A 14,322-nucleotide genomic window follows, 5' to 3' on the forward strand; every position below is an offset into this window, starting at 1 on the left:
AGGTCAGTGATTCCCACTGTGTGATTTTAGAGCTAAATTTCTGCATCTGCAACACCTGGGATGCATGTATACAAATGCTCGTGCTGGAACCCCACTTCAGACAAGCTCATCAGAAAGTCTAGAGCAGGGAGCAGCAATCTGTTTTTGAACAAGCCTGTCAGGCGATTCGGTTGCTGGTTAAAGTTTGAGAACCACCGTCAGGGTGGGTGTCCTTAATCTTCTTCTGTGTGTCATGGACCCTTTTGGCAGTCTGGTGAAACTTACCAACCTCTTCTTAGGTACATATTTTTAAGGGCATAAAGTAAAATAGACATAATGGCAAAAGGAAATTCATTACATTGAAAAAAGTTATCAAATTATTAAATTACAAGTTATCAAATTATTAAAAATACAGTATGGTATTATATATGTCTTTATTAAGGTAATAAATACGATAGACCGGTGATTCTCATGATTACTCTAAACCAAGATGAGAATAAATGATACTTTTGATGTATGCAGTAACTGCAGTGTGACCTGAAGATCTCTGTCATTTGTTTGGGTTGCAAAATTATAGGTGTTGCTAATAATACTGTGGTTAGATGGAAAGCCTATATTTCAATTAGAGGTTAATAAAATAAAGTGTCATTATTTTTCCTCCAACTATAAGCCCCCTGCATGTTAATCATGGACCACTAGGGGCACTGTAGAACCCAGACTGGAACCTTGGCTGGAGTGAAGCCCAGAGAGCCTGGGTCTTTAAAGATAAGTAGTTGTCTCATGTCAAAGGAACCTGAACCTTTGTGTACTTGTTTCAGTAGAAAACACACAAGTTATACAAAACGTCTCTAAAGTTTGGCAGTTTGATTTCATCTGGTATTAAAAACAAAGTCAGAGGTGGGCATAGTTCAGTGGCAGAATGTGCATTGAGGTCCTGGATTAGACATCCAGTACCTCCATTAAAAAAAAAAAAAGTGAAAATGAAATCAAACGTTTTTTTCCTACTGTAATCAGATTTAAATGCTTTATGTGAGGGCATCTCTGACTTAATCCAGGGGATTTCTTAGCTTGTCATTCTGACACCAGCCTATTTTAACTTCTCAGGAAAACTTCTTCCTCCCAATAGATCAAACACAATTAGAGAGTTTCAAAAGACTACTGTAAATAGGACATCATTAAAAGGGTATATACATATATACATATATATCTCCATGGCTAAGTTTTCACCAAACACAGGCTGGTATTAATTGCTTGCTTGGAAAAAAATCATTCCCAATTTCTCCCACTATGTATTTGAGAACATTATTGGGACTTAAGGAACTCGTTTATTGAAATGTCATTTATTTTATTAGGGAGAAATCTCTTTAATTTTGACTTACACTCTAATTTGTAAGAGTTATGTGGCAAGGAAATTACCAAGAATATAATTATACATACAAAGAGTTAAGAAAATTGGTCAGTTGTGACTTATCTACCAATAAATTTTCTACAACATAGCTATTTAGTCTCTAAAAATCTGTTACAGAGTTCGGGGGGGTTGTTTAATTTTTATTCGTTTGTTTCTTTTTTACTCAAAGGCCATTTTTTTCACTTAAAGTTTGTTACGTAAAAACAACAAAAAATTACGGTTTTCCCCAAACTAGAATATCCTCCACCATGCCCTTAAATCCTGTTGTTTGGGAAGGTGGAGGGAGGCTTCTAAATTCTAAAATAGAAACAGATAAAGGCAGGAAGGAAACTATCACCCCCTGAAATGAATAACAAAAGTGTTCTTGTTCGTTCTGCTTCCCTTCTGAAAACTGTTTCCAACTGATCAGCCTGTAAAAAACTAATGCTGTATATTCTGTGAGCCAAAGACAATTTTGAATAAAATTGATAAAATCTAATGGAATAACATACTTTTTTCTCCTTTCCTTTAATTTTCCCTTCCTCTTTCTCTTTTCTATTTTCTTTCTTCTATATGTTTTGTTTCCCTCCTCATTTCCTTAGTCCCTTCCTTTTTTCCCCTTATTTCCTTCCATTCTCTCTTTTCCTTGCACCCTTATCTTTTTAAAAGAAACTGAGGTGATTTATAACAGAGTATATGCAGTAAGATTAATAGAATAGTGATATAAATAAGGTCCAAAGAAATAAGGAGGTAAATTGATAAAACATGCAAGGTCAGCATAATTACTAATAATTGTGTCTGAGATTCCTGGAAACTGATGACACAAAAAAGGAAAATACTAAAAATTGCATAACTTTAACTATGAGACAAGATAAATAGTACCAATTCTATGGGGAAAACAGATTTTCTTCTGACATTAAATTCTAAAGGAAATTTTGCATGTATAGTCTTACAAAGTAATAATGCATTGAAAAAACATGCGCCCTGAGAACACGTCATAGTAAACATGGAGGTTTAGATCATATGCCTCTTATTCAAAAATAAGTAAACTCCAATGGTACTGAGAAAATAATGTTACAAATGAATCAAGGATATACTACAAAGGATTAAGATTATTTTGTCCAAGATGCTATCCATGGAGATGCTGCCTCTGACAATCTAAGTATCACTTCCCTCAGCTGCAGTTTTGGTAGGAGATGCCAGGAGTTCATTTTCTTCTGAATGTCGTTATGTCTGTAGGATAACAGAGAGCAGCGACCAGACTGACCCCATGGATTTCTGTCTTGTTCTTAACGCAGTGGCTTGCACAAAGGGGGAAATTGATCAGGTGAAGATAGTTCTTTTCTGTTGACATTTTTTTTCCTTCTGTATATGTCACAAAATTTTGAGTTGAGATCAGAACATCTAAAATTAATTAAGCTTATCTAAGTTTGCTAAGAGTTATGATAGTGCTGAGTGAGTGCTAGATGTGTTGCTGTAAACATGGTAAATGAATAAGCAGTTGTGGCTGAAACGCATCCAGTTCAGTTGTGGTGTTTAGGACCTGCCCACGTGTCCTGACTCTCCTAGTGGGATGCGTTGCCGTCCTTTGCCTTGAATCCCTTTCATTCACCACGCCCCTGCCTATGAAAATGCTCTCTCCCGCCTTCTGCCCTGCCAAATCAATGCCCTTCTTCCCTCCAAGCTGAAATGGAAAGCCCATCCTTCTCCAAAACCCTTTTCAGACTAATCCCACCTGGCTCAATTCATAACCTACAGCTTTTGGGTGTGACATGAGCGACAGTGCCTGGCTGCTGCATTTGCAGCATTTGTTATTATTCTCTGCAGCTTTAGTGTGTCCAAAAGCTTAAAACATCCCTCCTAAGCTCCTGCTTCAGGGAGGAATTCTTATCACAGCACATGCAGTCTGAGTAGCGAGACAAAAGAGAGGAAACCTAAGCAGGGTCCAAGAAGAGAGGCAGATTTAATACTGTGCAAGACGCCTTGGGATAGCCTTCTTTTTCTCACTAGAATTCCTCTCTGCGTATATTTTTATGCCTTCATATATGACCTCAAAAATAATAATGGTGGGTTGCATGTGTATGCTTCTTTTCTCAGACAGAATAAGGTTCCCCTGAAGCCAGAGGAGCCCTCTGAGGGCGCACAGCCTATAAAAGTGGTAATAAAGGCTTGGAAACAGGCAGTCAGGAGGCATTAACATGTCATCAAGGTGCTGCTACATGGGCGCATTTTTAGGTAATACCAAACGACAGATTTCAAACAGTCATGCAAATGCATATACAGTTATTGAAATTTGCAGAACTGGAACACATTTAGGATCTTTTTTAATGCAAATTCTAGTTTTAATTTTGAGAGCATGCCTCTCTAAAATTTAACTAATTTTTTGCAAGAAAAGGAAACTGAGGCTTGCTTTAATTATAGAACTTAAAATATATTCTCAACAGTTCAATTTTTCAGTTATTCTGAGATTTTTGTTTCTCAAAAATAGATGGTGACTTAACACATGGTTCCTAACCTTTTATTTTGCCGAGAACGTTTTAAATATATTTTTATTGTTTCAGTCATTTCTTAAAATAAGAAGTAGTTTGTCATCAACTTCTGCTGCCACTTATATTCTGTTTACTGTGAATACAAACTGGAATAAATTGTGTTCAGTTCAAACAAGGATGAGTTCAACTTGGCAGGATTTGAAAAGTACTCTGTCTCAAATTAAATTCCAAATTTTAACATCCAACACTGACACCTGGAAATGTGTTTATGAGCTGATGCCTCCGTGCACCACTCTGGTGTTGCAGATATCAATACTTAACAAAAAAATTAATTATGTGATTACTTTAGAAGCTTTTTCCAAAAGAATGTTTTACCCAGTTATTCTGAATAACCCAAACCACATATCTACACCATTAACTGCAGTCTATTTTCTCATATGAAGTTTGAGACTACAAATGTAGAACACACTCTTAGAATATAAACTGTACATGTGTCTTTTGTCCATATGCACACATAATCTCTGTTTTTCTCAGCCAGGTAGGGAAAACATCACTGTGGTACAACACCTGAGAATCCTAGGGTGGAGCATTTAATATCTACTAAGTATTCTTTATTCTTAAAGCTTTGCCTCTAGCCTTCCTTTCTTCTAGAATAGGCTTATGTTAAAAATTTAACTGGCAATCCCATCACAGTGCAAGGCCACTGGTAGGTAAGTGCAATAAACAGATGCTAGATTAAACACTGATTTACAGATATTTCAGTATTTCTTGCAATTTAACTTTGTCTAGATTTTGTTTTAAATTTCCAGAGAAATAAAGGCAACCCCTCAATGTTGTCTTAAAAGAGATAGCCAAGCGATAGACTAAAACCAGTCAGAGACAATGGAGGAGTCTTAAATCCACAGCTTTGATGTATATTTTTAAGAAATTACCTTTCTGGGTGTTCCTCCACATTATCATGAGTGCTGTCCAATGACAAAATGAAAATAATTTAATAACAAGTCTGATGTCCTTTATTAAGGGTAAATAGCCCACGGACTTGGGGAGGTCTGTGCCTCACAAGAAGTAGGGCAGTCTTCCTGGGGGATTTGGGGTGAGAGTGACTTTAATAGAACATTAGAAGAGGCAAGGAAGAAATGGTCTGATCGGCTACAAGATCCAGGAGGTGAGGACCCCTGATGAGGCCACCGGCTTCTGTTTTCTAGGGCAAGAATGGCTAGCTCAAGGTGAGCTGGAGGATTGCGATTGGTGGTATGTTTCCCTGACAGGGAGGCAGTTCTTGTACATGTGGGCTGACTTAGGTTTAGATGTGTGACAGCGGCCAGACCACTGGACGACCCCTACTTTGTGGGTCCTGATATATGGATTAACTCTGTCAGTTCCTCAAAGAGATTGCTTATCAGGCAGCCAGAAGTCACTGTGGAAGCCAAAGAGCAGACCCCTGAACAAGTAAAGAATCAGATTTTATATTTGGCTACGATGGTGGTTTGCCGGCTAGCAGGTACCAGAATCACCTGGAGGGTTTGGTAACAGGCTCATCACCGGACCCAACCCCCAGAGGTTCTGAATGGGTACGTGGGTCTGGAATGGTGCTGGACAATTTGCAGATAACCCCTGGTGAGGCTGATGCTGCTCGCCTGGAGAAGACACCTGGAAAGTCCTTCATCGTGGAGCATCAGGAACACAGAAAACCACCTAGGAGAACATCCAGCCCATACAGGCATTCAGCAGAATACGGATACTGAGAACATGACCAAAGGCAGTAAAAGAAGACCCACAAACAAAAGGGAGATTGGAGAGTAACTAGGTTCCACCAACTCTTCCCTCCCAGCAAATATTTGCACTAACCAACCAATTCCAGTGATATTTCTGGAGCCTGTAGGCAAAGTCAGCACAACTAGAACCTCTTCAGATTGGATAGACATTCCTTGGTATTCTTAAAAGTCAAGATTAATGTGATGAATTGTACCAGGAGTTGCACCAATGGTAAAAATTAAAGTTCTCTAAAATCTATTTTGATCCACATCCTGTCTTCCCTAAATGTGTGAGTCCTTAACTAAAAGATTCCTGCAGTGGTGAAGTCCTTCCTGATCCAGAGCATTCCTGACTGCCTTTCGAGTTGTTTTTTTTTTAATTGAAGTATAATTAACTTACAATATTATATTCGTTTCAGGTGAACAACGTAGTGATTCAATATCTTAATAGATTACACACTGTTGGGGAGGAAGAAATATTCCTTTACCCTTCTATTGGGTCTACTGAGTGGTCTAAAATTAAGTTAACATGAGACAGACTAACATTTTGTGTCTCTTAATCTCCTTCACCTAATTTCACCCCTCCCTCCATCCGTTTCCGTTCTGGCAACCCTTAGTTTGTTCTCTGTATCTGTGAGTCTATTTCTGTTTTGTTATATTTTTTCACTTGTTTTGTTTTTCGGATTCCACATATAAGTGAAAACACCCAGGATTTGTCTTCCTCTGTCTGACTTGTTTCACTTAGCATAGTACCCTCCAGGTCCGACCATTTTGTCACAAATGGCACAATTTCATTCTTTTTGTGGCTGAGTAATAGTTTGTTGTGGGTGTGTGTGTCCACATTTCTTCATCCCTCTGCCATCTGTCGATGGGCAAGTAGTCTGCTACCGTATCTTGGCAACTATAAATAATGCTGCTGTGAATACTGAAGTGCATCTTTTCAAATTAACATTTTCATTTTCTTTGGATGTTTTTATGCCTGTTTTGTTTTCTGAGCTAAAACAAATACATCTTATGTAAGTACTTAGATAAGATGATTTTTCTGCCCACATGGAAGGAATATCTTAATCTTTAACAATAATAGTAGTAACACTCATTTTTCCCTTTGGTAAATCCACGCCAGATTTTATTAAAGGAACAATCGTTGATTTATGCGCTTGAGTTACTTTTATCTGTTTATAAAATCAAAGTGCAAGGGGCTAAATTCTGGGACATTACATACAGGCGCCATTGTTTCAGCTCTCCATTCAGTGGATGAAAGTTACCAGACACTTTCAGTTTCTTTAAGGCGTTGTCTTACCTGAAAGAGAGAGGGAACACCCTCTGCTTAGATCTTTTCCTCTTACTGAGCATAACAGCCATGAGTGTGGCTTGGAAATTTCCTCCACATGCACAGATAGAAAAGGATCAGGGGCGAGTATAGCCTAGGGAAGACACTGGACCTTCTTCTGAAGAGGAAGTGGGCGGGTCCTTCAGATACCCCGAAAGATAAGAACCATATCATCTCCCCGCTAATCAGAAGCAAATAGCGGGAATCAGGATGTTTCCAGCCCAAAGGGGTACTTTTATATGAAGGTTAAAATCTCGAATAAATAAAAGCCAGGAAAAAGATTAGAAAGTGAGAAGCCGGAAGAATAGAGGAGAGAGGATGATTAAAAGAAATCTTCAATTAAGGCTCACAATTGACAGCACGGATGTAACAGGTGTTCAGGGATAAGAAAGACCAGTCCACGTCTTTTGTCTTTTGTCACATGGAGGCTTTTCTGTCTCTTTCTCTGACCCATTCTGGCTCAGTGGGTTTCCAGGCTACATACCCACCCATTTCAGAGCAATAACATAGCTTCTGGCTTTAAATTAGGGCAGTTAGACTTTGAATTGAATGAAATACCAACATCAAAGCAACACACAGAAAGGTAAACAATCAACATCTCTTTTTTCTAGGTTGTTCCTAGGCAAGGTGCATTTTTTAAAAAGATGAATTCCACTCAATAGGAAAAAAGTTTAATAAATTATGGTATGGCAATTCTCTGAAGTTATTATAATTGATGTGAAAATTATTGAACATAGGAAAGTCAAATGAAAAAATCAAACACTCCAGTGATATATACACTGACTTTAGCCTTGTTAAATAATATATATAAGCAAGCAAACAAGAACTAGAGATATTACATAAAAATTAAAATTATATTTTATGTCATTATGGGAAATCCTAACTATCTTTTAGACATAAAACATTTGAAGTTTAATATTAAAATGTTTGGATCTAATATTAAAATGTCTGTCTGGAGTTTCATATTTTATTTATTTATTTATTTCATATTTATTTCAATGTCCACAGCATTAAATAACTAGAAGTTTAGTTTATGGGTCTTTTCCGTTTGTGTTTTTGTTCTGTCTGTGTTTTTCCTTAGGAGTGGAAACTCATCCATGCCAATCTTTTCTACTGGAGGTGGACCGTTTGTAAAATTAAACACAGCACCTAATGGCAGCTTAATACTAACACCAAGGTGGGTCCCAAAATGTGTTCTTTTATTAGTTTTATATTGACTAGAAAGAAAATGGATTTTGAAGCTAGTCAGATTTTAATACCACCACATGCTAGCCATGTAATCTTGAAAGTTATGTAACTTTTTTATTATTTAGGTGACGCCAACAGCATCTAACTGACCTTACCCAATAACATTGCCTAATCCTCAGATAGATGGTAGGATGGTCAAATGAGGTATTGTATGTAATTATCTAGCACGCAGATAGAGATTCAATAAGTTTTACTTCCATATCCTTTTTATCTTTACTCTTGGATTTATGAACAAGTAAATCCCATAGAAAGAAATTGTAAGAGTTAGAATAAAAAGGTCCAGTGCTGATCAGACTAAAAAGAGTGACACAATTAGCTATTGTCGAGAGAGAGAGAAAAAAAAGCCATGGTATTCATTTCTCTAGCAAACAGAGCATGGATATTCAGTGAAGAGTTCAGACTTCTTGTTGTGCCTGCATTTTCTCTTTTGCTCTTTAAAATTAGGTTCACTTTTACAACTTTTACCAATGTTTTAAAAGCAACCTCCTTCCTGTATTTAAAGATCTGTTTTAGCTTAGTTTGTGCCATTCCTCCTGTTTGGGCATTAATAATAATTTTTGTTGAAACTGGCTTCTGAATTTTACAGTTCCATTAAAGGCCAGCTTGGGCGGGAAGAAAGTAATTTCAAGAAGAGACTATAACAAGGATTTAAGATATCATCGCTGGTGCGCTAGCTTGTAGTTTTTTGAACATACTTAAGAGTGAAAAGCAAAATTATAATTATATTGTATAATAATTATATTATTATAATCATTATATAATGATATTTATTATATTTTTATTATAATATAAATATTATATTATAATTATTCAGCTCTTCATGAAATGTGGCCATTTCTGTGAGCTCTATCAGTAAAACAAATTGTTAAAGGAGAATTTTTAGTACCAAGGTACTTAGCAGTTGAATGTTTTATATGAATGCTTGCAGGGCCTTGACTGATATTGTTAGTCTCATTGGGGGTGAATCAAAGCATCTGCAGGTGAGAAAGCAGCCTTCTCGATTCCCTTTGTGTAAGGCGTGTCTAAATGTACATTACCATTACAGATCCTGAGCCGTTTTTATATTGAGAATGTCTCTCATTTATACTTTATAGACATTCAAGAGTGAGTTAGGAAAAAAGGAAAAGGCATAAAATACTTTCATATTAATTATACACATGTTTAAAATAAGAACTAGGTTATTCCATGCTTAGCACCAAAATGCCAGTATCATCACACATTGATGTCTTTATTGTATGTATGTTCATATTATTTGAAAGAGACACCATTTATAGACAAGGATACTAGAAACTTTCATCACATGAATAAGCCAGGACATTGTTAATCTCTCCCGTGATTAGCCATGTTATACTGGGTGAGCAGGAAATCAGACATGTATGCGTTTATCTAGTTAGCTAATTTATGTGTTTATTTATTGCAGAGGTACGTTCACTGCCCCATGAAAACTGGTACTTTTGAAAAATACCCTTTCACTAGTGGTTGTAATTGTTAAAAATTAAAGAAAGGAAGAGGATATCAAGGAAGATGATTCTTCCATGTATGCAGGTCTACTGAACTAGATCTCCATTTTTTCCTTCCTTTTATGAGGCATATGCATGACTAGGGGATTATTTCCCACCACTGAGAAAGGCCGCTCAGCACGACCCCAGCAACCTGCCCCGATATCACTGGAAATGTACAGTTCACGCTGCCACCAGCGCTAAGCTTCCCTTTCCTCCAGTTCTTTGGACCACTTTAGTAGTAGTTCTAGATGCAAAGAAAAAAAAAAAGAAAAGAAAAGAAAAGAAAAGAAAAGAAAAGAAAAGAAAAGAAAAGAAAAGAAAGGAAATGGACTTATGATATACTGATTGACAATATGTTCTAAGCATGGTGCTGGATACCGGATATGAAGCACTCATCAAACACTTTACTGAATCCTTATCATGTGCAGATGCTATGGTAGGAATATTACGGTGTTAACTAAGGAGATTATTTCCAGTCCACTCAAAAGCTCTGTGGTTTGGTAGCACTGCTCCCCCATCAGGATAAGGAAACAGGCCTGGTGGTGGTAAGTGACTAGGACATGTTCACAAAGCTGGTAGGCACCGTGGAGATTCCAACCCAGGTTTATCTGACTTCAGAGCCCTCCACTTTCCCACTCTTCTGCGCTGTGTTCTAAGCCCCCCAAAGAAGCAGCTCACTTTAAATAGCAGCTCTGGAAGGAAAAAAGAGAAAGAAAAAAGGCCATGTTGTTGGGCATATATAAGGAGAGAACTGAGTTCATTTTGTCAGTACAGTAGATATAAACCCATTCATTCGTCTCCTGGTACTGCCCCACTGGGCGAGAGAAAGACGCAGATCATGGCACTGCCTTTTTTCCTGTACAGAAGGTTAACCTAGTTCTGACTCCAGGACCAAAGGCCAGGACAGTAATTCTATTTTTTCTAATCTCTCTAAATGTTCCTGGACAAATGTACTCACTCTCATTGTGACCAGAGGTGAAGCAACATATTGCTCTCTACTGAGATGCTGCATGTGTGCATTTGTGTATGAAGATTGCCCAAAACACATGGAAAATGGGGTGCTAGGCTCAGTTTATTTTCTGGTTAACTATTAAGTTAACCAAAATCTTTTCTGTACTTGCTGAAAAGAATGCATCCATCTTATATGTGCCACAGAGTATTAAGCATTATTAACACCTAAGAATGGTGAAGCACTTTGAATGTGGGTTTCCTGGATGGGTATTGTAACTGTAGGAAATGTTTGGATGAAACTTGACAGGATGCTGAGAAGCGTCCTAGGAACTACTTCTCTCCTAACCATGGGCGGATAATAGAAGGACAGTTAACTGAGGCGTCATCCTTGTGGGACTGTGAATGCATATGAATATATCTGTATCTAGGTAAATATACATACATGCACATTGCTTATTAATAAATATATTTCCTTACATTTAAATTGAATATGTCTATTCTAAAGGACATATCCGTTGGACAACATGGATGCATGTCATTTCAAATGAACCTTATCACGTATGTTCCAGAAACACTGAACTGCTTTGATTGTACTTATGAGCTCATGCAGATCTTGGGTCATGTTTTGTATTTTTTGGTTTGTTCTTCCCTAAAATTACAAGCACCTAAACAACATTCACAATGGATGGTGTTAAGTATATAAATATTAAAACTGTATGTCTGTGTATGTGTATGTGTGTGTGTGTGTGCATGTGCGTGTGTGTTAATGTGACCAACAGCTTACAGTAGCTGGATCAGGAACCAATGCAAATACTTTAATTTCTTGTGTTATACTGACCTCTAGTGGTTTGTAAGTATAGCACACTTTAAAACAATTTCTCTGTGTTTAAATTTTCCTATAAAATAGAATTCTTGGCTTTGAAAAAGGTTGATATCCAAATATTTAAACAAAGAGTGAGTTTTTTAATTATTTATGCCTACAATTTATTTTATATTTGCCTATTTACATGTCTGCCTCACTTGAAAGCAGGACCCATGATTTATTCATCATTGAATTCCCTGAATAAAGTGCACAGCTTCACAGTGTTGAACACTGAATAGCTGTCTGATTAGCAACATTGAAGCATGTCCTGCATTACAGAATGGTGAAATCCAAGGTTAGTTCGTGCAAACTAACAATAACTATTGTTTATTGAGTATTCACTGTGTATAATGCACAGTAATAACTTCATTGCAAATATTTCTTTACCTCTCACAAAACTCCAGTAAAGTACTAATGTTCCCATTTTGTGGATGTTAAAACTGAGTCTCAGGGATATGAGTAACGTATCCAAAAATCATATGAAGAGTAAATGGTAGAGTTAAGGATGCAAACTCAACTTTATTTGACTTTAAACAGGATTGTCTGCTGTGCATTTCAGCTTCCCTGCATTTTATATGTAACAAATTTAAAAGTCCGTTTTACTAAAGAGAAAAAACAGGATGACCTACACTATGTTTTGTTTTAAAATGTTCTGTGCACAGCTTTTAAATATAATTGTTCTTCTATTACAGTAAACAGTGCTTAGAGGATTCACTGATTCTGTTACAATGTAACCATAAAGGTAAGTAAATATTTCATCCTGTCCTCCTTCAAGCCTTCAGTTTAAAATTCTGTTTAGAGTTAGTATGTCACCTCAAGTTACTTTGTAGTGAGCCACTCAGTTTCCACAATCAGAGGAAATCCACCAAAATAAAATAGATGCTCTTTCTTCAATGATCTCAATAGCTTGTGGGAAAAAACTGGTGGCTGATGAAGTTAGCCCGAAGATTATTGGAGGAGATGATGCCAGAGAAGGAGCCTGGCCCTGGGTCGTGGCTCTGTATTACGACAACAAACTGCTCTGCGGAGCTTCGCTGGTCAGCAGGGACTGGCTGGTGTCCGCCGCCCACTGCGTGTACGGGTGAGTGTGACGTCATGGTGTCCCTTCCCAGATGAGGTGAACCTGGCAGGCACTGTGCATCCCCTTTCAGGCAGCATCCCCAAACCCTCCCAGCAGGGAAACGTTCCCACTGTTTAGAACACTATAAACTTTCCAATCATGTTCCCATTAAAATCATGCATAAAAATAGAGAAGGTTCAATTAAAATTCATTCTTTGTTAGATACTCGCATCAAGTGTTATGTTTCCTGCAAACATAAAAATGGAAATTTCTACCTATTCACAAGGTAAGCATTTTTTAAGGTGTAAAATTAGTTTTTAACGTATAAAATGTGCTAGTTATCAGCCAATTAGGACAATATTTATTGTCAGCAAATTGTCAATATTAAAAAAAGCTTGTATAGATAGCCCTCAAGTTACAAATGTAAAAACTGTGCTCCTTGAAATTCATGCATAAGCACTTTGCTGTGAATTGGGGTTAAAATGTTACTTAGTTCTCAAATCATATCTATTTTGATACTAACCATAACTAAAACTAAGAACAAATATCAACTAACTATAGCTCACTCTTTTTTTGTAGTATAATATGAGAAAATACATGCTGAATCTGGGGATTTACCTTCTCCCTCTAATAGTAGTCGTACTCCCACACGTCTGAATTAAGTCTGAAAAAGAGGTAGCTTCCTCATAAAGATTCGTAAGCCCTGACGAGGGTGATTTCCTGCCCCTGGTTGAGTAGAAAAGGCCTCCAGAGACTGACCTTACCTGTGAGGATTAAAATGAGTCTCTAGTGTCCAGGATCTCTGAGAAAAGAGCCCTGGGTGTGCAGAATGGAAGATGCAGCGGTAGTTAATCAGGTTAAAAGACAAACTCTGGACAAACACAGACATTGATAGTTCTTGGATAGATGGAGACAAATTGCCAGCCACAGAAGGCTGGGAGATTTGTTGGGGAGTTAGGGAGGGTCAAGGAGAATGAGTAGTGAACTACCCATCATACCAGAGTGAGGGTGAACTCAAACTCATAGTCCTGGGAACTTGGAAATGAGGACCCTCAGCTGCATCCTGGCTTGGCCAATTACCTGGGCTCCGAAAGGACTGTCCAAGGTGCTGCCCATCTACATCAAAGCTCTCTCATCCAGTGCATGATACCCTGCATCTGGGTGACTAAGCTATACATAGCCTCTCCCACAGCTAAAATGCACCTTCATGACTTTGCTGATAATCATATTTTATCTGTTAATTATATGTTGATAATTACATTTTCATCTGTTTTCAACTATATCATAACAAACGTGCATAATCGTCAGTTTTCCCATCCCCTGCAAAATGTGACTTCATATACGTACTCTATGCCTTGGGCGTATCACAGATGAATAACCTTGACCTTAACTATGTTACAAGTAAAAGGTATCTTCAGGTATTAAAAAATACAGTGTTTTCAGTGACACTTAGATAGGTCTTAGTAAGATAGCAACGTCCTGTATTAACCTCAGATTTGGTAAATTCATCCATTTGATGTTCTTACAGAACGTATGCTTTCTAAATGTCAACCAGGCTTGCAGTAATATTTGGGACATCTTTCAATTATTACCTCACAGATGTACTGATTGTAGGTCTAGGGTACCATGTCTTTTCAAGCCACAAATATACAAAGGAAATAGAAGAGCAATTCCATCTAATATAAACACATGTTCAGTCATACAGGACATAAAATGTCTTTTCACATGGTTTCAGTCTGAACAAAGCAAACAAACGTAAG

General features: G+C 37.5%; 1 protein-coding gene across 1 annotated transcript in view; it reads left to right on the plus strand.

The window, feature by feature from the left end:
• The window catches only part of TMPRSS15 (transmembrane serine protease 15), a 107,090-nt gene that overhangs the window by 74,774 nt on the left and 17,994 nt on the right, over nt 1-14,322 (plus strand). Inside the window, exons 20-22 of the mRNA XM_010960134.3 lie at nt 8,021-8,116; nt 12,195-12,244; nt 12,409-12,583. Of these exons, the coding sequence (XP_010958436.1) occupies nt 8,021-8,116; nt 12,195-12,244; nt 12,409-12,583 (321 nt within the window). The remainder of the gene's footprint in view (nt 1-8,020; nt 8,117-12,194; nt 12,245-12,408; nt 12,584-14,322) is intronic.

Source organism: Camelus bactrianus, chromosome 1, assembly GCF_048773025.1.
Source record: "Camelus bactrianus isolate YW-2024 breed Bactrian camel chromosome 1, ASM4877302v1, whole genome shotgun sequence".
Lineage (NCBI taxonomy): Eukaryota > Metazoa > Chordata > Mammalia > Artiodactyla > Camelidae > Camelus > Camelus bactrianus.